This window comes from Sus scrofa, chromosome 17, assembly GCF_000003025.6.
Source record: "Sus scrofa isolate TJ Tabasco breed Duroc chromosome 17, Sscrofa11.1, whole genome shotgun sequence".
In the NCBI taxonomy this organism is placed as follows: domain Eukaryota; kingdom Metazoa; phylum Chordata; class Mammalia; order Artiodactyla; family Suidae; genus Sus; species Sus scrofa.
In genome coordinates this window covers 36,528,865-36,553,767 of record NC_010459.5, presented here as the reverse complement: position 1 = coordinate 36,553,767, position 24,903 = coordinate 36,528,865, and the positions used below count along the sequence as shown (strand labels likewise).

Below are 24,903 nucleotides of genomic sequence, written 5' to 3'. Positions count from 1 at the left end.
TAATCTCTGCATCTGTGAGATGGAGCTGCACGCCGTGCCTGCCTGCCTCCAGGGCTCCTAGGAGGTTCGAGGAACAGGATGGAACGTGACACTGTAGAGAGAAAATGCCACACGGGGTGGGGGGGGGCAGGGAGGACCCGGTGTCTAGAGTGCCACCATGGCATTCAGAACTTCCAGGTCAGCTGCGTTGCTCCCCTGGGCTAGGAGGTGCTGCTGCCATCAGATATGATCAGCAGAGATGTGGTCACATCCTCTTCCTCCCCCAGGCAGCTTTGGTGGCTCCCAGGACAGACAGGACCAGGGACGGCATGCAGAGAACTGGCCTCTGGTATGCAAAGAGTTTGCCAGGCCTGGCTGGAAGTTGCAGCTCAAGAGAAGAAGTTTAATGCAAGAGGAGAGAGATCTATACACCCTGGAGGAGGTGTCTGCTCCCCACAAAGAGGGGGTGAAGGGAGGAGGGGAGAAGGCGGAGGGGGATTAGGCAGCCCGGTGGGGCCATCCAGCTTGCTGGTGATGACTAAATGTGGCTTTGTCTCTGTTTCCCAAGTGGCTGGAGGCAAAAGGGTTCCCACAGCAGCACTCCCAGTGGTCCCACGTCAGCGCTGGTACAAGAGTGCACTGGAGACCACGACGTAGCCCTGAAGGGCAAAGACAACTATGAGCCAGGTCAGAGGTCACACGAGGACCATGGGACCTCCCCCCCCAGCCTCTCCATCAGCCTGGCTCTGGGTTCATGCTCTGCCACTCCTGCTGTGAGCCTGAGGACAGTCATTTGCCTCTCTGGGCCTGTTTCCTGCTGGTACTTGGGGTTGGTAATAGCATCCACCTGGCCAGGTGACGATACAGCCAGACCACGCAGGCAGAGCGCTCAGTGTGGGGCTGGAGCTTGATGTGTGCTCCGTACATGGTCAGGACTATCTCTGTTTTAGGGCCAGGAATCCAGACTCTCAGTATCTTCTCCAAGTCCAAGTCTCCCCAGCAGAGCCAGCCCTGCCCCCACGTGTCCCCTACTCTCCACACTGCACTGTGCAAATGGCCTGGGGGCCTGCCAATCTCTCATTCATTCATTTACTCAATATATTGTCATAGAGCCTCTGCTGTGTTGGGGACCCAGCAGAGGAAAAAAGCAGACCCAGTCCCTGCCCTTGGATAGCTCATAAGTGGTCCAATATGGTAGCCAGCAGCCACATGTGGCTAATTACAGTTATCCCCTCTTATCCATGGTTTCATTGACCCACATTTAACTGCGGTCCAAAAATATTAAATGGAAAATTCTAAAAATAAACAATTCACAGGTTTTTAATTCCATGCTGTTCTGAGTAGCATGATGCAATCTCATGCCGTCCTGCCGTGTCCCACCCTGGGCGTGAGTCAGCCCTTTGTCCAACAGATCCATGCTGTGTACATAACCCATCAGTTATATAGGAAAAAACACAGGAACTTCCCAGAATGACTCAGTGGAAATGAATCCGACTAGGAACCATGAGGTTGCGGGTTCAATCCCTGGCCTCACTCAGTGGGTTAAAGATGCGGCGTTGCCAATGAGCTGTCATGTAGGTCACAGACATGGCTCAGATCTGGTGTTGCTGTGGCTCTGGTGTAGGCCGGCAGCTGTAGCTCCGACTCGATCCCTAGTCTGGGAACCTCCACATGCCACGGGTGTGGCCCTAAAAAGACAAAAAAAAAAAAAAAAAGAAAAAAACCCAAAACATAGAATGTACAGGTTCAATACTCTCTATCTGCAACATTGGGCATCCCCTGGGGGGCCTTGGAACACATCCCTACAAATAAGGGGGGACCAGTACCCACTTAAACAAGTAAAAGTAAGTAAAATTTAGAATTCAGCCCCTCAGTTGCAGTGGCCACTTTTCAAGTGTCAGAGGCTACAGGTGCCCCATGGCTGAAAGTGGCCTCTGCCTTGGACAGTGCAGACTTCTGTCGTTGCAGGAAGATCTGTTGGACAGGGCTAGTCTAGGACATTTGACTTCTGACCGAGGTAACAGGTTCTAGGAGTGCCAAGGTGGGTCAGCCATCAATGGTGCCCATTCAGGAAAATCTTGGGGAAACACTCCTCAAAGCCCTACTCTGACGCGGGCTGACCGGTCCTTCTCAGGGGTCCAACTGCTTGCCTTGGGCCCACAATTTTTTTTTTTTTTTTTTTTTTTTGTCTTTTTAGGGCCACACTCGTGGCATATGGAGGTTCCCAGGCTAGGGGTCGAGTCAGAGCTACAGCTGCCGGCATACACCAGAGCCACAGCAACACCAGATCTGAGCCATGTCTGTGACCTACACGACAGCTCATTGGCAACGCCGCATCCTTAACCCACTGAGCAAGGCCAGGAATTGAACTCGCATCCTCATGGACACTAGTTGGGTTTGTTACCACTGAGCCACTCTGGGACCTCTGGGACCACAGTTCTTAAGCAAAAAAGGCATCTTCCCTGAAAGACACAAGACGGTCCCACCCGGGGGGCGTGAATGACACACACAGATGTAGGGCTCAAGGGACCTTGGTTAAGCTTTCTGTCCCATGACTGTCTTTCTCAGAGAATGAGCAAGAATATTATCCTTTTAATCCACAGAAAGAAGTTGTCGGATCTGACCCTGGGCCGTGGTGGTTGAATTCACCCTGGGCCCACGATCCCTAATCCAGGGACATCCCTCCCACCATCTGGCTTGCAGAGGTGTACACACAGCTGGAAGGACCCCCACCCTCATCCTCCCCAGACACCCAAGGGGCTGTGCCTGTCCCAGGGCACAGAGTCACAAGACAACTGGAGGCCCTGAGTGTGGCTGGTGTGGTCTTTGATGAGGACTAGAGGGTGAGTGAAAGCCTTACTGCAATGTCTCTTGACATCCTGAATTTCCACGTCATTGCAGCTGAGGATTCATGGCGTGGTCTGGGTGGGAGCAGGGGTCACTCCCAGGCCTGGCTGACCCCAGACCCCCTGCGTGCACCAGCAGGGAGGGAGGGAGAGAGGTGATCCCTGCCTCCCCGAGCCCAGCCTTCCTCCAAAGATGGACGAGGCCCCTCTGGTCACACCCAAAGGCTCTCACCTCATAGACGAAGATCTCAGGGGAGATGTAGTGGAGGTTGACCACGTGGGGGAGGGCAATGCCCAGGCCCAGGAGAGCTGCAGGAGGGAAAAGAGAAGTCAAGTTCAGCCGGGAGGCCGTAACAAAGCACCCCCAGGGCTGGCCTGTGCTGAAGTCCTCTTGAGCACTGTGACACCCATACCCAGGAGGTGGGAGCTGTGATTATTACACCCACTTTATAGACAGGAATACTGAGGCCAAGAGAGGGACCAGAACTTAGCTAAAATCACACAGCTGCCAAACAGCCGAGCCAAGACGCACATCCGGGCAGCTGGGCTCCCAAGGCCACCCTCTTAGCCTCTGAGCCTGGGGAGTGAGAAGAGGCCAAGATCTAGCCTGGAGCTGGGATGGGGGCAGGAGGGGGCCAGAGTGGCCACACTGGGGCAGAAGGCAGAGCTCACCGTTGAGGTGGTCCAGCAGGGGCCTCTCAAACACGGTGTCCATGAGTATCTGCACTTTCTCCATCTGCAGCCAGGGCACCAGGGGGACAGGGACCGTAGGTCCGCCCCAGCGAGGGGCCGGGAGCATGAACACACAGACAGACACACAGACGGTAGGGGCACAATGGGAGGGACAAGGGAAGGTCCCCCCTGCCTGGGCTTTAAGCAGAGCCCTGCTGTCCCCATCAGCATCAGGGACCCAGCGGCCTGCTGGCCGGGGGCGGGGGCACTGAGGGATGAGCCCCTGATTGACAGACATTCATTTGCTGCGTGACCACCAGGTGGACAGGCTGCTTTTTGGCGCCAACAGACAGACAGACTGACCATGGACAGACTGACAGGGCCAAGTGATGGATGGGCCACCAGTAAAGGGACGCACGGCGGCTGGTGGCCCAGCCACGTCATGTGCCTGAAAGAACAGCTGACACTGTCTGACGCTGGCTTATACAGACACCTTACTATGAGACCTAGTGATTCTTGAGCTGAGAGTGGGATTGACGAACCATTGAAACCCCGGCAGTGACAGGCCCACTGACCCCACTGAGGCTGACAGACCGCTGCCCAGCAGATGGACAGCCTGGGAAAGATGACTATCTGATGGGTGGGCCACCCCCTGACCGCGCAGGGAGGAAGCCTGGTCCTGGCACACACGCCTGTGAGCACACGTGCACACACTTTCCCTCCCTGGGCTTAAGGCCTGCCCCACCCAGTGAGGGGGTCTCTGGAGACCCCAGCCCCACACTCACATCAATGAAGCCCACATTGGAGGAGGCCATAGTGATCTGAACATTCCTGAAAGGGAAGAAGGGGGCTTAGGAACAAGGGGACCCAGTGCCTCCACCCACGTACCACACCTGCTGCACCCCAGACCCCTCTGACTGACACTCTGATGGGTGGCTGCGGGCCCATTGCAGAGAGGAACACACTGAGGCTGCTGGGTCCAGGAGGCCTCACTTACCCCAGCACAGACGTGGTCCCCCGAAGCCTCACCCCGGACACGAAGAGCTGGAGGCTCAGGTTCACTACCTGAGAGTGTGGGGAGAACAGGGTCAAAGGGCACAGAGCCACGAGGGAATGGCCACCAGCTACCCCAGTCTCCCTCTGTGCCCCTATTCATTTAGGGTTTGGGGGGCACAGTGGGGGAGGTGAACCACCACCAAAGTAATCAGTCAGAGTGGTAGGTGCCACCAAGGCAGAGTGGGGTGTGGAGAGGGCTGATGGGGATCATCTTCCTTGGGGCTTTGATGTTTTTTTTTGTTTTTGTTTTTGTTTTTGTCTTTTGTCTTTTGTTGTTGTTGTTGTTGCTATTTCTTGGGCCGCTCCCGCAGCATATGGAGGTTCCCAGGCTAGGGGTGGAATCGGAGCTGGAGCCACCGGCCTACGCCAGAGCCACAGCAACGCGGGATCCGAGCCACGTCTGCAACGTACACCACAGCTCACGGCAACGCCAGATCCTTAACCCACTGAGCAAGGGCAGGGACCGAACCCATAACCTCATGGTTCCTAGTCGGATTCGTTAACCACTGCGCCACGACGGGAACTCCGGGGCTTTGATGTTTAAGCTGAGACTTGAAAGATGAGGAGAAGCCAGTCATACCAAGAACCAGGGGAAGAGTGCCCTAGGCACCCGGTGTGGCATGTGCAAAGGACCTGAGGCAGGAATGTCCGGCCCACTGAAGGAGCCAGTGTGGTTAGAGCAGAGCAAGTGAGGAGAGTATGGGAGGAAGTGAGGTCTCCTTGAGGGTCGCCCACCCCTCCAGCCAGCCCCCTGCCCCAGCCCACCTCACTCACCACATTGAGGGAGAAGAGGGACTGGAAAGCCGAGTTAGAGGCTGGGGCCAGGACCTCCACAAAGGGCTGCAGCTGCAGTGTGGCGTTGTTGGTATGGAGTGTGACAGTGGGCATGGCACCCAGCCGTACCTTGAGCACCAGGGCCATGGGCTCGGGGAACTGACGGGCCACCTGGGGAGCAGAGGGGGCCAGAGGGAGGAGGGCAACGGGGGACAAAGACTGGATGGGCCCTTCGCTCATCATTGCTCAGATGCTGATCAAGCCACCGTTGCGCTGGACATGCCCAAGCCACAGAATTGGGTCCGTCCCCCTGGTCCCTGCCCTCAGGGACACCCAATGTGATGGGCAGTCACACGAAGACAAGAACAGCCTGTGTGATCTGTGCCAGGAAGGAGGGAAGCTCAGGGGCGGGGGAGCCTAAGGAGGCTCCTGGACAAGACCTAGGAGGTCATCCCCACGCTGGGACTTAAAGACGGTTAAGGGAAAGGAAGCAAGAAAGACACTGCAGGCAGAGGGCACGGCGTGCACACCACACAGGAAGGAGAAAATAGCGTGAGGTCTGGGCAGAAGGAGGGGCCGCCTGGAGACGGAGGAGGTGCAGATGGAAGGGCAGATGCTGAACCCCACTTGGTGCAGATATTAGCCAGCAGAGACCCGCCCCCCCAGCCCAGACAGCCTCCCCCGCCCCAATCCTGGGTCTCAGCCGCTGAAATGACCAGAAACATCACCCACCTCAGGGATGAGCTGGCCCAGCACGGACGTGTTCAGTATGTTGTCATCTGACTTCTGAAATCAGGACAGGTTTCAGAGTGGCCGCTTCCCAAGTTAGAGCACCTTTTGCTTCCCCCCCCTCCCTTTCTAACCCTTCCCAAAGCCATCGGGTGGCCCCAAAGCCCCAACTGTCCCACCTGCCCACAACCGGGCCTCAGCAGGGTCTCCCCGGGACAGCGGGACCCACTCTCACCAGCTGCCCAGTGATGTCCATGTTGAGCACGCCAGCCTTCTGCAGCAGCAGGAGGGCGGAGTCGAACAGGTCCTGGGAGAGGCCCACGGTTACCATGGCACCGCGGGTGCCCACATGATGTGGCAGCACGAAGGAGGTGTTGACCTCGGGCAGCATGATGGGTCTGCCCAGCAGGAAGAGAATAGCCTGTGGGGTTGGAGGTGCGGAGCAGGGAGGAAAGCGCGGGGGCGGGGGGGGGGGTGCCATCAGTAGGCAGCTCCATAGCGAGATGCCACCCACCCCAAGATGCCCCGGCACTGCCAGCCTCACACCTTTGCCTGTGTGCTAAGCTCCCACCTGGAAGGCCCGTCCCAGCTTCTCTCCCCTCAACTCCCCTGCTCCTTTAGGAATCTTCCAGAACGCTCAGGACTCCAGAGGCAGGTGTCATGGCAGGTGAAGGCTCACTGTCATGAAGCCCCCAGCTCTGGGCTGACAAGGAGACACTTACGTTGACATCCAAGGAAATGTAGTCCCTGGTGATGGTGGGTGCGTTGATCATGGAGTAGCGAACCTGGGACTCCGGACCCACCCGGCTGAGGCCTGCACGAAACCCGGGTGAGGAACAAAAGATGGCGTGCTTAGCACCATCCGCCAAGGCTTCGTCTAGCCAGACCCAGGCCAAGAAAAGAGGCGGAAGAAGGCCCTGGTGGAAGCAAATTTAGGTTGCACAGCGCACACCCAAGATGCAGCCTCTCACAGCCTCTGGACTCTTAGTTGAGACACAATTCTAACAGGTTTGGTTTTTGTTTTCCTAATCAGTAGAAGACTAGAGACCCCAGATTCAAAGGAAGGAGAGGGACATTCCAGCCACCAACACCCCGGACCAAGCCAAGAAGGAATCAGAGAGCAAGGAGGGAGCTCACATTTACCAAGGTCCACACCGTTGCGTTACACTGCATCATTCAACCCTCAGCACGATCCTGTAGGGTTAGGAGCCCATCACACACACACACACACACACACACACACACACACACCCCAAATTTGGCAAGTTCAGTCATGCTCAAGAGTGCGTACCTGATCCATCTGACACCAAAGCTACTCTTTCTCCACTTAACCACACCACCCCCTACAGGACCTCAGAAGCCACACACCTCAGGGTGTTCAGTGCAACTTCCTCTCAGATGCCCAGAGTGGCAGGCCCCCAGGAGGGGAGTTGAGGGCTCAGCTCCTATAAGGCAACTTCCCCAAAGGCTCAGAATAGTCTGTTTGCAAAGGAGGAGTCACTTGTGGGATGCACATCTGTGGACATGGCAGGAAAAACCTCCTCTTTTTTTTTTTTTTTTTTTGGGCGGGGGGGGGCCCTACACCCACGGCATATGGCGGTTCCCAGGCTAGGGGTTAAATTGGAGCTCCAGCTGCCGGCCTACACCACAGCCACAGCAACGAAGGGTCTGAGCTGCATCTGCAACCTACACCACAGCTCATGGCAACATCAGATCCTTAACCCACTGAAAGAGGCCAGGGATCAAACCCATATCCTCATGGATACCAGTCAGATTGGTTACCACCGAGCCACGGCAGGAACTCCAGAAAAGCCACTTCTGCTTAGCAAGAGCTCCTCCCCCAAAGACTCTGGGTAACCAAGGTGTGGGCATGTGTGTGTGTGTGTGTGCGCGTGTGCCTGCACGCGTACGTGCATTCAGACTCTGTCTGATTTTCTACTGTCTTTTCTGGATTTAATTTTATCTTCTCTAGTATTTTGGAAATTTATGATTGTAAAAGCAACATCGTATGACTCCATTTCTACAGATCAGTGTTATCAAAGATTAGAGTGGAGGAGTGGGACAGCCCAAAGAGATTTGGGGGTTGATGGAAGGTTCTGCATTTGAAGGGTGGTTACATGACCATATCCATTTATTTGTCAAAACTCATAGAACTTGACGCTTGAAAATATGTTTTTGGGGGAGTTTTCATTGTGACTCAGCGGTAACGAACATGACTAGTATCTGTGAAGATGCAGGTTCAATCCCTGGCTCAGTGGATTAAGGATCCATCATTGCTGTGAGCTGCGGTGTAGGTCACAGATGCAACTCGGATCCAGCGTTGCTGTGGCTGTGATGTAGGCCGGCAGCTACAGCTCCGGTTTGACCCCTAGCCTGGGAACTTCCATATGCCACACATGAGGCCCTAAAAAAAAAATTATGTTTTTAAATGAATAAAATAATAATACATATTTATTGTGTACATATAGAAGATTCTTAAAAGATGGAAAAACATAACGCAGAATCTCAAATTTCTTTTTCAGTATTTTGTTAAAGAGAAATAATCTCTCTCACTGGAGTGAAGCTGTATATAGTTTTGCATCCTCTTCTTCTTTGCAGAATGGCATGATAGCTTAGTTAAAAGCACAATCTGTCTAAGCAGACTGCCTCAGTTTCTTCAACTGTAAAATGAAGCTAATACTGCGAGAGTAGATAATAGCTCCTTTTATACTGTCTTTTGCCAGGCATGTTGCTAGGTGATTAAATGCCCCCTTTAAACTATGCTTTTATTGGTTCCTGTCACTCCACCTGCCACATGTACGTGACTCAGGTAAACAGTCCCCTAGGGTTGGACACTTGGATTTCCTTTACCAGATTTTGAAAAATTCCTCAAAGACAAGGGCTGGTCTTTGGGATAAACCCAACTACAAGGCATCTTGATGGGGACAGCTTCCTGAGGAAGAAGGGAGAGACGAATGTTTATTGAGTGTATTGCATGCCAGGCATGTAACCTGCGCTGTCTTATAACAACACATGGCGAAAGTAGAATTTTTTTTATTTTGCTTTTTTTAGGGCCACACCTGTGGCACATGGACCTTTTCAAGCCAGGGGTCAAGTCGGAGCTGTAGCCGCCAGCCATAGCCACAGCAATGCAGGATCCGAGCCTTGTCTGTAACCTACATCACAGCTCACAACCATGCCAGATCCTTAACCCACTGAGCGAGGCCAGGGATCGAAGCCACATCCTCATGGATACTAGTTGGGTTCTTAACATGCGGAGCCACAACGGGAACTCTGAAAGTAGACATTTTGATTCCTATTTTTGGATGGAATGATTAAGCTCAGAAACATGGAGTGGCTTCCCTAAGATCACACAGCAAGGGAGCAACAGGGCCAGAATTCACACTTATGTCCTCTGATGCCAAGCCCAGTTTCCTTGGCCGCCTAGTACCTCCTGTGAAGGTGACTTTGGGGTTGGGGCAGGGAGGAATGTCCCCCAGACTTTGAGCTGGACTTTGAAGTGTGGACAGAGCAGCAGGCATGTGAGAAGGAGAAAACCTGGGTGAGCTGATTCCTGGGGGGCTCCAGCACCTGCTGAGGATTGTGGACTCGGAGCCTCTGATTTCCCATCTATAAATTGGGGATAACGACATCAACTCATAGGACTGTTATTAAAAGTTTGCACAAGACAGCCAGAGCTACTTTGACATGAAAACCTTCCCTGGAGTTTCTGTCGTGGCTCAGCAGAAACAAATCTGACGAGTATCCATGAGGACATGGGTTCAATCCCTAGCCTCGCCCAGTGGGTTAAGGATCCAGTGTTGCTGTGAGCTGTGGTGCAGGTCGCAGACACGGCTCGGATCTACTATTGCTGTGACTGTGGGGTAGACCAGCAGCTACAGCTCTGATTGGACTCCTAACCTGGGAACCTCCATATGCCGCCGGTGAGGGCCCAAAAAGACAAAAAAGAAAAGAAAATATTCCCTGAGGAAGCCACCGCGGATAAACGTGGGCCCTGCCAGACATCCCTCCTGTTTTGACAGCACTACGCAGCCCCGCACACCTGTCCCTGAGCGCCTGTCCCAGGCTATGTGAGAGTTAGATGAAGCCCCTGACTCAAAGGCAAAGCCCACCGATGGCCAACAGATTTCACAAAGTCAATGTCGCAACAGAGGAGAAACACTGCAATCCCAGGCAAAGCTGTCAGGTAGGAGAAGGTGCACTTCAAACAGGAGCAGCTTCCAAACAGCGTTGTGAAAAAAACGGAGGAAGCCCCAGGTAACATACTCAGGGCTCTCTGAGAAAATATTACCCTGCCCCAAATCAACAGAGGATGAGTCTCTTCTTTGATCAGTCTGGAGATGGGTGGGTAATTGCCAGGGTAGTTCTTCAATATTGATAAATACCACTCAAAAGATGAAGCTGACCTACTTTTATAGCTTTGGGGTCCATACTGCAAGTGCAAGCCCTGCTGAGCCTTGTTTAGTTCGCACAGCTCCAAGCAGACTATGTGTGTGTCGGGCTGCGCGCCCCTGGGATCCGCCCGTCGCGGTGGAGGGAGGTGTGCAGGGCAGTAGGGAGGTGATGGGGGTTGGTGATTTCACAGCCCGGCTCCTGTCCCTCATGTAGGACCACACTAGGCATGTTCAACTCCGTCTCCCGGAGCCCCCCTCCAGCACCCCCCTGCCGAGGGAGTGAGCCGCAGGTGCACACAGCACACCCTCTCATTAACACGCTTCCCCCCACCTCGTCTGATCACTCCCCTCCCCAACCAGGGCTCCCTAGGACCACCCCCCATGTGAAACACACTGGAATTCTCACCTCAGGGTCTGCCTCTGGGGGGACTAGGCTGACAGTGGCCTTCTCCTAGTGCACTCCTAGAACTCTCCCTAGACAGCAAGGACCCCTGGAAACATCAGGGGTGGAACATGCAGAGGAGAGGGAGCCGTGGCTGTGGGCCCCTGCAGGACAGCGGGCGGGGGGGGGGGAGCTGAGGGGGGAAACAGGGGCAGGGGCGTTCGGGAGCAGAAGAGTTTGTGTTCCGTCAAGGATGTGCTGAGTCGGAAGAACCTGTGGGCCTTCCAGAAGGAGGTGTCCAGGAAGAGGTGGAACATAGGGGCCTGAGCCCTGAAAGTGCGGGCCAGGAAGAGAGTGCAGCAAAGAATGTGGGAGATGTGGCAGCAAAACCAGGGGAGGATGGGTGTCCCTGAATCCCCAGGCGGGGGCAGAGGCCATTGCAAACTGAGATGAACCCGCCCCCTCAACACACGCAATAGTCAAAGATTCAGTTCTAGAATTTGGAGAGTCCCACATTCCACCAATAATTGTTCAGTCATCCTCGCACTGACCACCCAGAGGTTGATCCTGATGCAAAGGAGGACTCTTTGAAGGATCGTGGGGGTCCCAGAGGATCCCAGAGGCCCAGCCCCCTCCCCCTGGACTCCCAGGTCTTACCAATTAAAGTGCCCAGGTGGACATTGAGGCTCTGCACCACGTTGGAGACTCTCAGGCACAGCTGCAGAGAGACAGGCGCTGCGTCAGGGCTGGAGGGGGCGGGGCTGGGAGGGTCCAGAGTCCCTGTCTAGAAGCCTCCGCCAACCTGGACACCAAGGCCTGGCATCCCTCCCTTCCTCCACCACCCCATGGGCATCTTCCACCACCTCCTCTGGGCACGGGGGGTTCAGAGGGCAAGCTGGGGCCCATGGGCGTCAAGGAAAGAGGGGCTGTGGGACGCAGCAGAGGTGGCCACAGCTGGGCCCAGGCAACTAAGGCAGAGAGCCTGCTGCCTCGGGGTTCGAAGGCCCAGCTGATGGAAGGGAGCTAACTGCAGCGGAGGCAGGCAGTGAGCCAGCTAGGCCAGGGAGACTGGGGTCCTCCTGGGCACAGAGGGCCTCCAGAGAGGCGGATTAAGCTGGGGTCATTGTGCAAAAGTTGGAGCAGAGGAGAGACAAGGCTGATGGCAAGGCCGGTGGATTGGGGGGCGGTGGGGGAGTCAGAGCTGATCCAGGCAAGAGTTGGTGAGGCCGGGCCAGGAAAGTCCAGGAGGCAGAGAAAAGGGCCGGATCAGGCTGTATCACCGTCAGCCCTCCAGCCTCAGTTTTCTCATCTGCAGGATGGGAATGCTGAGGGCTGCCTCTCAGCATGTGGGATGGAGCACAGTGGGTTGATCCGGTCTCTACTACTGCCCCTTGGAGAGGTGGGGGTGGGGCAGGAAGAAGGGTCAGGGAGGGAGAGTCGGCTCCCCTGGGGCAGGGGGACCCTGGCCTGGGGCACCATCTCTCACCAGGTCAGCGACCTACAGACAATGACAGGAGCTAAAACAGAACAGTAGTAGCAGCCTCCTCACTCCGCTCGCTGGCTTGCTCTCCCCAAAATGTTCAAAACTCTTTACAAGTGTTAATGCGCTCAACCCCCACGGCCTGCCTCTGAGGGGATGGGACAAGGGACATTCACTCTGTGCATTACAGGTGCAGAAGGAGGGGCCGAGGGAGGTCAGGTGACTAGTCCAAGGTTCACTGCAGGTGGGAAGGAGGGAGCCCAGGACCCAAAGCCAGGGCGCATCTGGCTCTTGCGACCACACACGTCTCATTGTGTTCTCCTTCCCTAAGCCACAAGCCCTGAAAGCCCTGTCCCCACCCCACCCCCCAGCGAGGAGCTGCGGGTAGTCCAAGAGGATGAGCCCCCCGCCCCATGCAGTCCCACAGCCTCCCCGCTCCCCCCATTTGGGCCCCCACGTCATTGTCTTGGACTGTCACCGCAGCCTCTTCCCTGCCCTCGTGGGGAAATTGGAGGAACCCCATGAAGGGTCTTCTACCGCCCCCATCTTCCCGGGGCCTGAGCCACACCCTCCTCCCCGATGCCTCTGGCGGGAGGTCCTTTACCTTGCTCTGCAGGACAGCTTGGATGTGCTTCTGCAGGGGCACCAGCAGCGCGGGGGCTGCGCTAAGGAAGAGACACAGAGAGGCCCTGAGCGCCAGGTCAGCGCGATGGGGCAGGTCTCTCAGCAAACCACAGATCCCTGAGAGAGGTCTGTCCCCTCGAGGAGTCTGACCCCTCAGCCAGAGGGCCAGCAAGTCCCCCTCCACACCCTGCCACGTGCTGGGCACAGTGCAAGCCCGATGTCCCCATGGAGGAGGAAACAGCCTTCAAGAAGCGGTCACTGGGGAGTTCCAGTTGTGGCCCAGTGGGTTAAGAATCTGATCAGTATCCACGGGGACGCGGATTTGATCCCTGGCCTTGCTTAATGAGTTAAGGATGCAGCGTTGCCGTGAGCTGCGGTGTAGGTCGAAGACGCAGCTCAGATCCCACATTGCGGTGGCTGTGATGTAGGCCGGCAGCTACAGCTCTGACTCATCCCCTAGCCTGGGAACCTCCATATGCCGGGGGTACAGCCATAGTAAAAGAAAAAAAGCAGGGGTCGCTGGTCTCAAGGTTTGGAATACAGGAGAATGAGGCCCCGGTTGGGGGGCGGGGGGCAGAGGGGGAAGCCAGGTTCAGCCACGTCTTTGGCCATTGAGGTGGGGGTGGGGCTGGAATCTCAGGGCTGCTTTCGGCGTGGGCCCCATTTCTCTGCGACACACTTACTATAAAGTCCTTTCTTCAGTGAGAGGTGGGTCTAAGTCGTGTTTCTCTATGGAAACCCATTGAAATGATGGTACCTTGGCTTCCTAAAATGTTGACCTCAGCCACAGTCCAATCTCACTGAATGGCCTCTCGGGGGAGGTGGGAGGGTGGCATCTATGTTCTCCATGGCACCAAACTCTGGGCTTCCGTTTTCCCAAAATAAACCATGAGCAGCCCCTGCCCATGAGGACCCGCCGTGAGGGGTCGTGAGTTACACAGGCTGATCAGGGACCCAAGTGTGAATAGCTTTACACCCAAGCCTTCTCAGAGGAAGAGGTCCAGTCTTTGTGTACATGTCACACCCTTTGAAGCCTCTGCCGTACTCAGTCACCTCCCAGTGAGCCCCCACCCACACGTGAGAAGGTGTAAACCGAACACAGAGGGATTCACAGCAGTGGGGTTAGTCCAGCTGCCAGGGTAGGGACCGTTGGTCAGCTGTGTGACCTTCGGCAGGTCACTTAACCACTCTGTGCCTCTGTTTGCTCTTCTATAAAATGGGGGAGATGCTTCCACCTACCTGGTAGGACTACGGTGAGATGATACACATAAAGGGCCCAGAACTGTCCCCCACCCCACACGTGCTCTGGAGGTGGAGGGGCTGTGAGCTTTAGATGCCAACAGGAGCAGCCACCTGACTCACAGTGAGACTAGGCAGGTCCCAGCCCCTCCCTGGGCCTGAGTTTCTGCGGGGGGGGGGGCAGCCCTCTGAGGTCCCTAACAGTGGCTACCAGTCCAGACTCCTTCGCCAAACAGGACATTAGTGGCTAGCATGCATTGTCACCTGGTGTGGGGCAGGACAACAAGCTCTGGCCACACACTCACTATGTGACCTCTGGCAGGTCCCACCCCCTCTGGCATGTGTGAGCCTCCATGTCCTCAGCCAAAAAATAGGTGTGATGCCCGGGGGCTGGGGTGAGGGGTGTCTGAAGCCCATTGCGGTGACTGAAGTAGAAGGTTCAAGAAATAGCATCCAGCCCAGCCCCCAACAGGCACTCACCGGTTACGATCATCCAACACGATGGCTTCATCGAAGAAAGAGAAGCAGTCGGAGATGCTGACCACGGGGGTCCCAATGGAGCACTGGTCCACAGGGGCATCGACCAGCAGCTCCATGGGCAGCATCAGGTGCAGGGGCTCTGGGACACTGCAGGGACACCGGTCCTGAGCCCCAGTGGTACTACCCAGCAGAGCCCAGATTGACAGATGCAAGACCCTACAAACTCCAGAGACTTCTGTCCACTTAATACAGGCAGGCCCCCCACTCAACATGAGATGGCCCCACCTAGGGTAGGCCGGGCATGCCCCCAACTCCACTCAGGGTCACAGACATTGCAACATATGACTGTGAACTCGGGCTCCCTGCACCCTCTTACTGCGAGACCCTGGGCCAGCCATTCCTCATGTTGATCCTCTGTTTCTTCTTCTGCAAAATGAGTATAATACTGGTGGCACCTATCTTACAGGGCTGCTCTGCTGAGTTTTCTAGCATACAGTCATGGGAAAACATCCCGCTTGGAGCCTGGCCACAGTGAGAAGCCATAAAATGGTAGTGTCAGGACAGAGGGATTAAAACATGAATACTCAGCTCCTAGTTTGAAAATTAAATGTATAGAAAGTGACTGATGTACAGAAACAAGTCTAGTATTTTATTGAGCACCTGCTATGTGCCTTGCACTATGAAAAGGGTAATACAATTTGAATCACAGAAAGGAATCCATTCACGGCAACCCTCACACCCAAGCCACAAAAGTTTCATGTCTTTTTGTTTTTTACAGACGAAGAAACTGAGGGTCGGAGAAGGAAAAGGACTGCCCAGTTGCATAGCTATTGAGCAGGGTCTGGGGTCTCAGAAATTCTCTCACCGTCTTGCTCCCCCACTGGAGGATATGAGAGAAGACACTGGAAAGAGGCTGCTGGACAGAGAGTCGGAAGGTCTGAGTTGGGGTCCTGGGAGTTGCTAAACCCCTCCCCTCTGCCCAGGGAGAGTCCTTGAAAATCCTCCCGCTCCCAGGAAGGAGAGTCACTCACTGAAAGATCTTGAGAGTAAAATTGGCGGCTGCCGACAAGCGTATTCCAAAACCGGCAATCAATTTCAGGTGGAGGTGGGGCAGGTGGACATTCAGAATCTGAATCCTGCAGGGTGAGAATCAGTGGCAAGGTGGCCCCTTTTAAACCATGGAATCAATTCTGGGGTGGATGCCCCGAGCATACCCACAACGTTGACGTTTATAAAGGACTTAATGACAACTAGAACCACGGATGAGGAAGAGGTAGTGGGTTCTCCATCATAGGGAGCATGCAAGCCAAGGTTAGCTGGGACAAGATGCAGTGAGAACCCCAGTGTTGGGCAGGCATTGGCTGAAATAATCGCTCAGATATTGGAGGGATTTTAATTTCCGATGGGGGGGTCTGGAAAGCTGGAAAGATAGGGAAAGGCTTTGGGATCCACAGAAGGCAGAAATCCACTCTAGTCATTAGCTTTGGCTTATAGCCCTCCAGCAACGGGAAACTCTCTCAAAGATACCTGTTCAGATTGCTAAGTGGTCTCCAGCCAATCTATGATTTTTTTTTCCCTAAATGATAGTCATTTCTTTTCTGCAGAGTGGTTAGATGTGGGGGGCATTCCAAAATGGTAGGACTTTCAGGTCACATCAAAACGCCACCCTGAAACACTCTCACTGTTAGCTTTTGGGTGACATCTTTCCAAGACTCCCTTAGAACAGGAGACACCTAGAACCTGATCTAGAACCTGCTTCTTTTCACTCGACAACCATACTGGATGTGTTCCCACAGCTACAAACAAGGATTCTTGCCACTGTTTTCAAACAACCACATGATGCCCCTTGTGTGGCCAGGCTGCAAATCATTTAGGGATTCTCAATTATTGGGCACGGATGTTCCCAGCTCTCCACATCATCATCTACTCCACGAGCAGCCTCCCAGCCCTACCCTAGAGTCTCAAACTGAGGGCTTCCACTCCAGCTCTTTTCACACACCTAGTATTTTAAAGTTTTAAATGTTTAAAGTTTAGTTGCCGTCATTCAAAACTTGATAGAGTCTTTTTATTTTATGGCCACACTGGAGGCAGATGGAAGTTCCTGGGCCAGGGAATGAATCCCAGACACAACTGCGGCAATGCCTGATCCCTTAACCCACGGTGCAGGGGATCGAACCCATGCCTCTGCAGTGACCTGAGCCACTGCAGTTGGAGCCTTAACCCACTGCACCATGGCGGGAACTCCGAAACTTGATAAGTTTTAAATATAGAGTAATGATGATGGGATCTCCTGTGACGATGCACAGAGTAACGCAGCTGACAATTCTTTGCCGTGTCTAGAAAACCCCTCAGTGGTAGATGAAAAGTTCCCCTTTCACCCCTTCCCAAGTACAACCTCTTCCAAATGGTAGAGTTTGTGTGTTGTTTTTCAATTTCTTCACAGATCCATCAACACTTCAGAGCAGATTTAATTACCTCCTAATAGTTGTTATTAAGATCTTTTTAATGGCTTCAACTTTGCATGGGTATATTGGATTTATAAATTTGGTACCCTCGCCGAGTGTGATAAACATTTTACAATGCCACGTAGGCAGAAGGAAGAAACCGCGTGTTTGTCGTTGATGATGATGGTGATGAAGAAGAAATAAAACACTGCTAGCAATGGTCAATAAGATATTTAGCTTCATATGGGAGTTCCCTGGTGGCTCAGTGGGTTAAGGATCTGGTGTTGTCACTGCTATGGCTCAAGTAGCTGCTGTGGTGCAGATTCGATCCCTGACCCAGAATTTTGCATGCCACGGGCCTGCATATATATGGCCTTTTATAAATATATATGGCTTCTCTTGAAATTCAGAGATTTGGTTATGATGAGTCTGTGTTCCCACATGGATGGGGATAATTAGCCCAGACCCTGAAAGTGTCTGAGTTTGAAACGTCTCTACCTCTGCCCTTGAGTCTCTATGCATTATGGGAGGGGGGTGGGGTTGCAGTGTAGGGTAAAATAGGCTTAGATTTGGGTATAGCTTTTGGAGGAAGTACGCAAGTGTCCTGCTGGCCCTGAGGACCCAGGAACCACGGTCTTGGCTCCTGGGGGTAGAAATCTACTAATTAAGAGGCACAGGCCAAGTTGGGATTAGCAGATGCAAACAACTACATTTAGAATGGATAGACAATAAAGTCCTACTGTACAGCACAGGGAACTATATTCAATCTCCTGGGATAGACCACGATGGAAAATAATTATTAAAAAAAAAAGTCAGAGTTCACATTGTGGCTCAGCAGCTTAAGAACCTGACTAGTATCCCTGAAGATGAGGTTCAATCCCTGGCCTGGCTCAGTGGGTTAAGGATCCGGCGCTGTCACAAGGTGCAGCGGAGGTGGCGGAGGTGTCTCGGATCTGGCATTGCTGTGGCTATGGCTGTGGCCGGCAGCTGCAGCTCCGATCCAACCCCTAGCCTGGGAACTTATATGTGCCACAGATGTGGCCCTAAAAAAAAAAAAAAAAAAAAAAGAAATGTGTATATATGTATGATGTACGACTGAGTCACTTTTCTGTACAGCATAAATTGGCACAACATTGTAAATCAACCATATTTTAATTCAAAAAAGGGGAGGAGTTCCCATCATGGCTCAGTAGAAACAAATCTGACTAGCATCCATGAGGATGCAAGTTTGATCCCTGGTCTCACTCAGTGGGTTAAGGATCGGGCATTGCCCTGAGCTGTGGTTGCAGGTTGCAGACCAGCTTGGATCTGATGTTTCTGTGGCTGCGGTGTAGGCTGGCAGCTAAAGCTCTAATTCTACCCCAGCCTGGGAACCTCCATATGCCACCAGTATAGCCTTAAAAAGACCAAAAAAGGAGGGGAGCGTTCCTGTCGTGGTGCAATGGAAAAGAATCCAACTAGCAGCGGTGAGGATGCAGGTTCTATCCCTGGCCTCTCTCAGTGGGTGAGCGATCTGGGGTTGCCGTGAGCTGCGGTGTAGGTCACAGACGTGGCTCAGACCCCCAGTTGCTGTGGCTGTGGCGTAGGTTGGCAGCTGTAGTTCCCATTCAACCCCCTAGCCTGGGAACCTCCATAGGCCATAGGTGTGACCCCAAAAAGCAAATAAATAGGTGCTGTCATAATAGACAATTAAAAAAAAAAGTACCAGGCCCCCATGTCTGGTCCCATGTCCTAAGGCCTCTTGTGACAACTCCCTGGTAGGTGGGCGTGTCTAACCTGGAGAGGGAAACACTCTTCTAGCTGGTAGGGAAGCGACTCAACTAGAGCTGCATGTCCACCTGGTGGGCTGGAGCATTTTCCCCAGGGGCCGGGAGCACTCACCTGGCGACAGGAGCACATCACCTGGAGGGCAGGAGCACTCACCTGGTGGGCTGGAGCGCCTCTCCACTCCGGTCCAGGAAATTTGGGACAGTGACTTGCAGGGCCCGCTGGAGAGGGGCTTTCCCGGCTTCAGCCGCTGAGGAGCCAGATCAGGGTGAAGTCAGGCCGTCCTCAGGAGCCACGGAAAGAGCTCACGCCCCCCACCGTCTGCCCCACATCTTGAGCAGAGAGAACTCAGGGGTCGGCAGGGGCGGGCTTGTCCACTGGGCCCCCATGTGGTCCCTTTGGGTGCACGACCCCACCAGGCCCCTCCAGGCCTCACTTTCCTCTCTCACATCTGCCTCTCAAATCCTACGTGTCTACCGTCTCAAAAACAGCAACATCCTTAGCCCTTCTGCAAGGCCCCGACCAGACTCCACTTCCTCAAGAACCTTCACAAACCCCAGGTGGGAGAAGTATTTCCCAGTCCAGCGGAGATGAGGGCTGAGGGCTCTGGGGTCCCTCGGATTCTGGGTCCCAGCTCTGCTACTGGCTCTCCATGTGGCTGCTCTGGGCCTCAGTTTCCCTGCCTATTAAACTGCAATGACTAGAATGGTGCCTGTCACATGGCATCCTTGGAGAGACTCAGTGCACAGTGAGCGTTCGCTCCCGTGACCACTTATGTTTGTCACCACCATGGCCGGCTCTCCTACAGCGCCCCCTTTGTGCCAGGCGCTGTTCTGAGCACTTGGGTCTTCCTCAACACACTCAGCTTGTAGGCCCAGGTTAACCAGGAGGTGAGGACCTTGGCAAGGAGATGTTGGATCTGGCCCTCGAGGCCCTGGACTCCCTCGAACACCTGCGCTGCCAGCCTGCTGGAGGCACTAATGAAACAATTAAACACAAGCAGAATTAAACCTTGAGGTCATGGTGTGAGAAGGGAGCAGCCACGGAGGAGCCCGTGGACCTAACTTCCCTCAGACTCACTGTCTAGGGGACCTGGGGCGTCCTCGTGCCCCTCCTAGCCTCCGTTTCCACAGACCCTGGAGCATGAAGGTGGCGGTTTCCATTTCCCAAGGCCCACCTCCAGCCTGACCATCTGCAGCTGAGCTGAGACTCACACCCAGGCCTCTGGACTCCGTCCACAGGGCTCCCCTGACGTGGGCTTGAACACTGGCCCTTGAAGGGTGGGCCAGGGAGGACACGGAAGAAGCCACCAGCTCGGCCTCAGAGATGCATGCAGTGTGGGCCTCCTGCCAGATCTCCACTGAGAACACACACGGGCAGGAGCACCCTAGAGGGTGGTCTGGGGACAAAGGAGGCTCACAGGGCACAGGCCGAGGGAGGTAGCCAGGGGAGGGCACGGGCTTCCTGTTCCGGCCTACAGTCCGCCATGTGCCACTTAACACAGATCACTGACCCCTTATACTGTCTGCCCATCTGCCTGGATACAAGGTTCCAAAAGGCTGTGTGAACCCCAGGGGGACCCCACTGCCTCCTTGAGCCATTACCTCACTGACTCAGGGCCCAGGGCCACTGAAAGTCCCTCCCACTGAAAGTCCCTCCCACTGTCTGACTTGAGTCCCTCATGCTGTTATCTGAGTTTGGCTGGCCTTGAAACGGCTTGATTTCTCACTCCTGACTCAGTCTCAGCGGGATCCCAGAACCTCCCCGAGGGCAGCTGCAGGGCAGCTGGAGGGCAGCTTTTGTCCCTCCCTGGGCCAAGATTTCCCAATTTGCCCTAGGGGCAGGACTTGGAGAGAAGGAAGAGAAACAGAACAGAGGCCTCTCCCAGGAAGGGCCCAGAGAGGGGCTGGTTCTTCTCACCAGCGGGAGGGCCCAGTCCCCCAGCACAGTGCTAGCTGTGCCTCTTCCCAGAGCGCATGTGCATGCAGACCCCCTGCTCACACGCACACGCATATGCCCAGGCTGCACGGCCACACCTGTACACACACATCCAGGTATGCTCCTGGCCTTTGCACACATGCCTATGGTTAGGCAGCTTCCGACCCTCAAGTACCCAGGGGTGCATCTCCCTGGATTTTCAAACCCTACCAGACGCACACAAGCAAAAAGAGCCTCGCAAACCCATCTGTCCTCACACTGCTTACTGGAGCCCAACCGGGCACGCATTCATTCAATGCATCTTTGTTGAGCAGCACTGTCTAGGGACCAGGGACACAGCAGCAGAGATAAAATCCTGATCCCTGAGGGGCTTTCCAGTTCATAGATACACGTGTACACCTAGGATGGTACACGCACATGCAGACGTGGATTCACGCACTCGCTCATGCGTAGACACACATGGGACTGCCGGGGGCTCCGTCTCTTACCGTAGCTCAGCACTTCCTTGTTGAGTCTGACCACGGTGCCCGGCCTGGAGGCACCGACCACGGGCAGCAGCAGCACCAGCAGCAGGCCCAGCCCGTTTTCCCGAGTCATGGCAGCCTGGCCCCCGCCCCCAGGATCTGTGGGCTGGGGTGGGGACAAGCGTCAGGGGACTTGTCCAGAATGGCCCCACCCTGGGCTGCTCAAACCATTACCTGGAAGTCGCAAGCTGAGAGTGGGGACCCCGGCCCTGCCCAAGACACTCCTCCCAACCCCCACCATCAGTTTTGGCATTTCTGCCCTGGAAAAAATTGTCTTCCCAGCCTGGTCCATCGGGAACCTCAGGGGCATCTAGTCTAAAAATGGCCCCCAAGGCCCAGAGGGGACATGGCCTTGCCTGAGGTCACACAGCAAAATAGGGCCAGGTGCAGGACCGAGCCCTGCCAGAGGAGGATGGAGAGACTCCCCAGATGCAGAGACTGAGGGCAGCCCTCTGTCCCACAGAGGGAGCATAGGCCCACTGCCCCAAGGCCCAGGGCTGTGTCACCTGATGCCAGGAGTCCAGCCCAGCCTGGTGCCCAGCTGTCTGAACCCAATCAGGGAAGGACCCAGGTGGCTCCCATCCTCATCTCATCCTGTGCCGGGTGAGGAATGTCCTGAGGGCCAGCCTCTCATATGGCCCCCGGCCCCTCCCGACCCAGCCCAGCTACATGGAGCCGGAGAGAGGGAACCAGGGTGGAATGGGGTCAGGGGGATGGGGGCGCAGCTCAGATGGGTAACTGAGGCCCAGCCAGGCAGCCCTTGCCCAGAGTCCCACAGCAACACCAAGGATGGACCCTTCTGCAGAAGGCTTTTAGAAGTATCATCAGCATCCCCACTGAACAGATGGAGAAATCGAGGCTCCTCCCTGGAGGAGCGCCAGCCCCATCTCCAGTCCTACCTCAGGAGATTCCTGGAACAGGTGGACTCTCAGCTCCAGCCAAGCCCTCTGCGGCCCCCAACAGGTGTGGAAACTGCTTTATGAGGCTCCCTGGTGCACAGGACCCACCGGGAAGGGACCCAGGGAGGGGCAGGTTTGATTGTGGTTACAAGTGTTTTCCTTGCAAACATGGCCTTTACCAGAGTGTCTCATCTCACGTGTGTGGTGGGGCTGCCACGTAGCAAGCCCAGCTGCCAACCACTGCGAGACTCTGCGGCTGGACAGTTTTGGGGCCTCAAAAGACCAGCAGATCTCTATACGGGGCTATAGGGGGCTCAAAGGAGGAGAGTTGCTTCCAGGATGGTCCCCCATCACCCCCACAAGGGCTGGCCAGGCCCAGGAAGGAGGGGCTGTCCACGGTCAGGGGGATGGCGGCAACTACCTCTCACCTGGGCCTCCATGTGGAAACTCGGCCCTTTCAGGAGGAGCAGGAGGCCACCTAAGCCCTCTGCCACCAACTGAGCCCTCTTCCTGGTCACATAATAAGCCCTCATGAGGCATGGAGCCCAAACTCAGGGAAGAGAGTATACAGAGTTCCTGCTGTGGATCAGCAGGTTAAGAAGTCAACACAGTGTCCATGAGAATGCAGGGTTGATCCCTGGCCGTGATCACTCAGTGGGTCAGGGATCTGGTGTTGCCATGAGCTGTGGTGTAGGTCACACACGTGGCTCGGATCCCATGTTGCTGTGGCTGCGGCGTAGCCGGCAGCTGCAGCTCCAATTTGACCCCTAGCCTGGGATCTTCCATATGCCACAGGTGCAGCCATTAAAAAAGAAAAAGAGAAGAAAAAAAGAAAAGAAAAAGGAAAAAAAAAAAGGAGAAAGTACAGAGGACCCAGTCCTGCTACCCAACACTCCAAAGGCATGTTCCACTTGCGAAGGACCAAGCCCACCCTCTTTTTCTGAATTACAAACTCCAGCCTCCACTTTGGCTATACAGAGCTCAAGGAACTGAGAGTTATATGTGTGTTTTTGTGTGTGTGTGTGTGGTCATGTGTGCACCATCCTGCATTCACACATATACCAGGTCATAATGGCTGGCATCAGAGGAAAGCGTGTTTTTGTGTGTGGGTGTGGACATGGAGAGGGCACATTGCCCTCTTAGTTTATGGCATCACATGCCTGTTTACATGAACCTACATGAATGCAGGTATGGGGAGTTTTGTGTACAATATGCGTATAAATGGAGTTCCTGTCATGGCTCAGCAGTAAAGAACCCAACTAGCATCCATGAGGATGCAGGTTGGATCCCTGGCCCTGCTCAGTGGGTTAAGGATCCAGCGTTGCCGTGAGCTATGGTGTAGGTTGCAGACATGGCTCGGACCCTGGGTTGCTGTGGCTGTGGTTGTGGCCAGGTGCCGTAGCTCCAATTTGATCCCTAGCCTGGGGTGGGTGTGGCACTAAAAAGAGCAAAAATATGTGTGTGTGTCTGTGTGTGTGTGTGTGTAAGTGGGCTTAGTATACTGAGTGTGTCCGTGGGTCTGTGTTTGTGTGTGTGTGTATAGTGGACTGTTCCCTGGCACTGGGGGTGTGCATTTGTGTCTGTATGTGTACATACATGTGTAGACAGGAGGTGATGGCAGAACTACAGGGAAGCCCTCTCTGTTCCTCTGCCTGGCTCTCCTGGGATACAGGCACAAGAGGCCTTGAGGCCTTCCCTCACTCCAGAGCCCTCCATGGCTCCCACTGATTCCACACCAGCCCATATACCAGGCGCACCTGTGCTGGGTCCCCCGAGAGCCCGCAAAGCTAACAGGAACTACAGAAACCATCGGGCCCTGCCCTGAGACGCCAGAGCTCTCCTGAACCAGCCTCCCTCCCAGCCAGTGCCCTGCCCCATTTTATAAGCTAAAAAGAATGAGCAGAGCCACGTGCACGCTCCCTGACACGCTTCTCCTGGCCTCAGTTTGTCCACAGATGCACAGGACCAGCCCTTCTGGTCTTCCCCGTTGCCCACAGCCTGTAGCCGAGGCCAATAGCAGACTCAATAGAGAGCACGGCACAAATATTGACCAAAGCCATTCTCAGTGTTTGCTCTCAGCATGAACACTTCCTCTTCCCGACATTTCAAGCAGCAGGGGACATTGGGTGACAGCCAGGAGACACAAAGGAGGAAGATTCTCTCCAGACCCTCCTCCCTACAGCAATGACAAGCACTGCTCCGTGAATACCCACTACAGGCAGGCTCTTCTGCAGCCACTTTGCCCTCCAGGCCAGGGGTGGGAGCTGGGTCTGCTCACCCCTGTGCTTAAGAAATAACATGCTTAATCAGCACTTGTTCAGTGAATGAATGAATGAATGAATGTACCGTTGCAGCATTTCAGACCTTCTTAGTCACCAAATATTCTTCAGGGCATTGTGTTAGTTTCCTCCTGCTGCTCTAATGCTCTAAAGTACCCCAGACTTAGTGACTTAAAATACAAACTTATTATCTCACAGTTTTGGGGTATCAGAAGTCCAAAACGGGTCTCCCTGGGCTCAAATCAAGATATTGGCAGGACTTTGTCCCTTTCTAGAAGCTCTAGAAGAGAATCCACTTCCTGGCCTTCATTTCTGGGCTCAAGGCCCCTTCCTCCATCTTCAAAACCAGCAGGTTAGGCTCTTTATGCTTCTCTTCTTTCCTCTTTCCCTCTTAAAT

The 24,903-nt window shown here is 54.5% G+C and overlaps 1 protein-coding gene across 1 annotated transcript; it reads right to left on the bottom strand.

The window, feature by feature from the left end:
* Window positions 358–22,283, bottom strand: BPIFB2 (BPI fold containing family B member 2). Its single transcript, NM_001101030.1, is given in 16 exon segments — window positions 358–638; window positions 3,058–3,134; window positions 3,498–3,561; window positions 4,283–4,328; window positions 4,495–4,562; window positions 5,328–5,498; window positions 6,060–6,113; window positions 6,292–6,477; window positions 6,779–6,870; window positions 11,490–11,550; window positions 12,917–12,977; window positions 14,656–14,802; window positions 15,687–15,791; window positions 19,023–19,116; window positions 21,293–21,434; window positions 22,228–22,283. Coding segments are annotated over 15 exon segments (1,377 nt in total). The 5' UTR covers window positions 21,402–21,434; window positions 22,228–22,283; the 3' UTR covers window positions 358–596.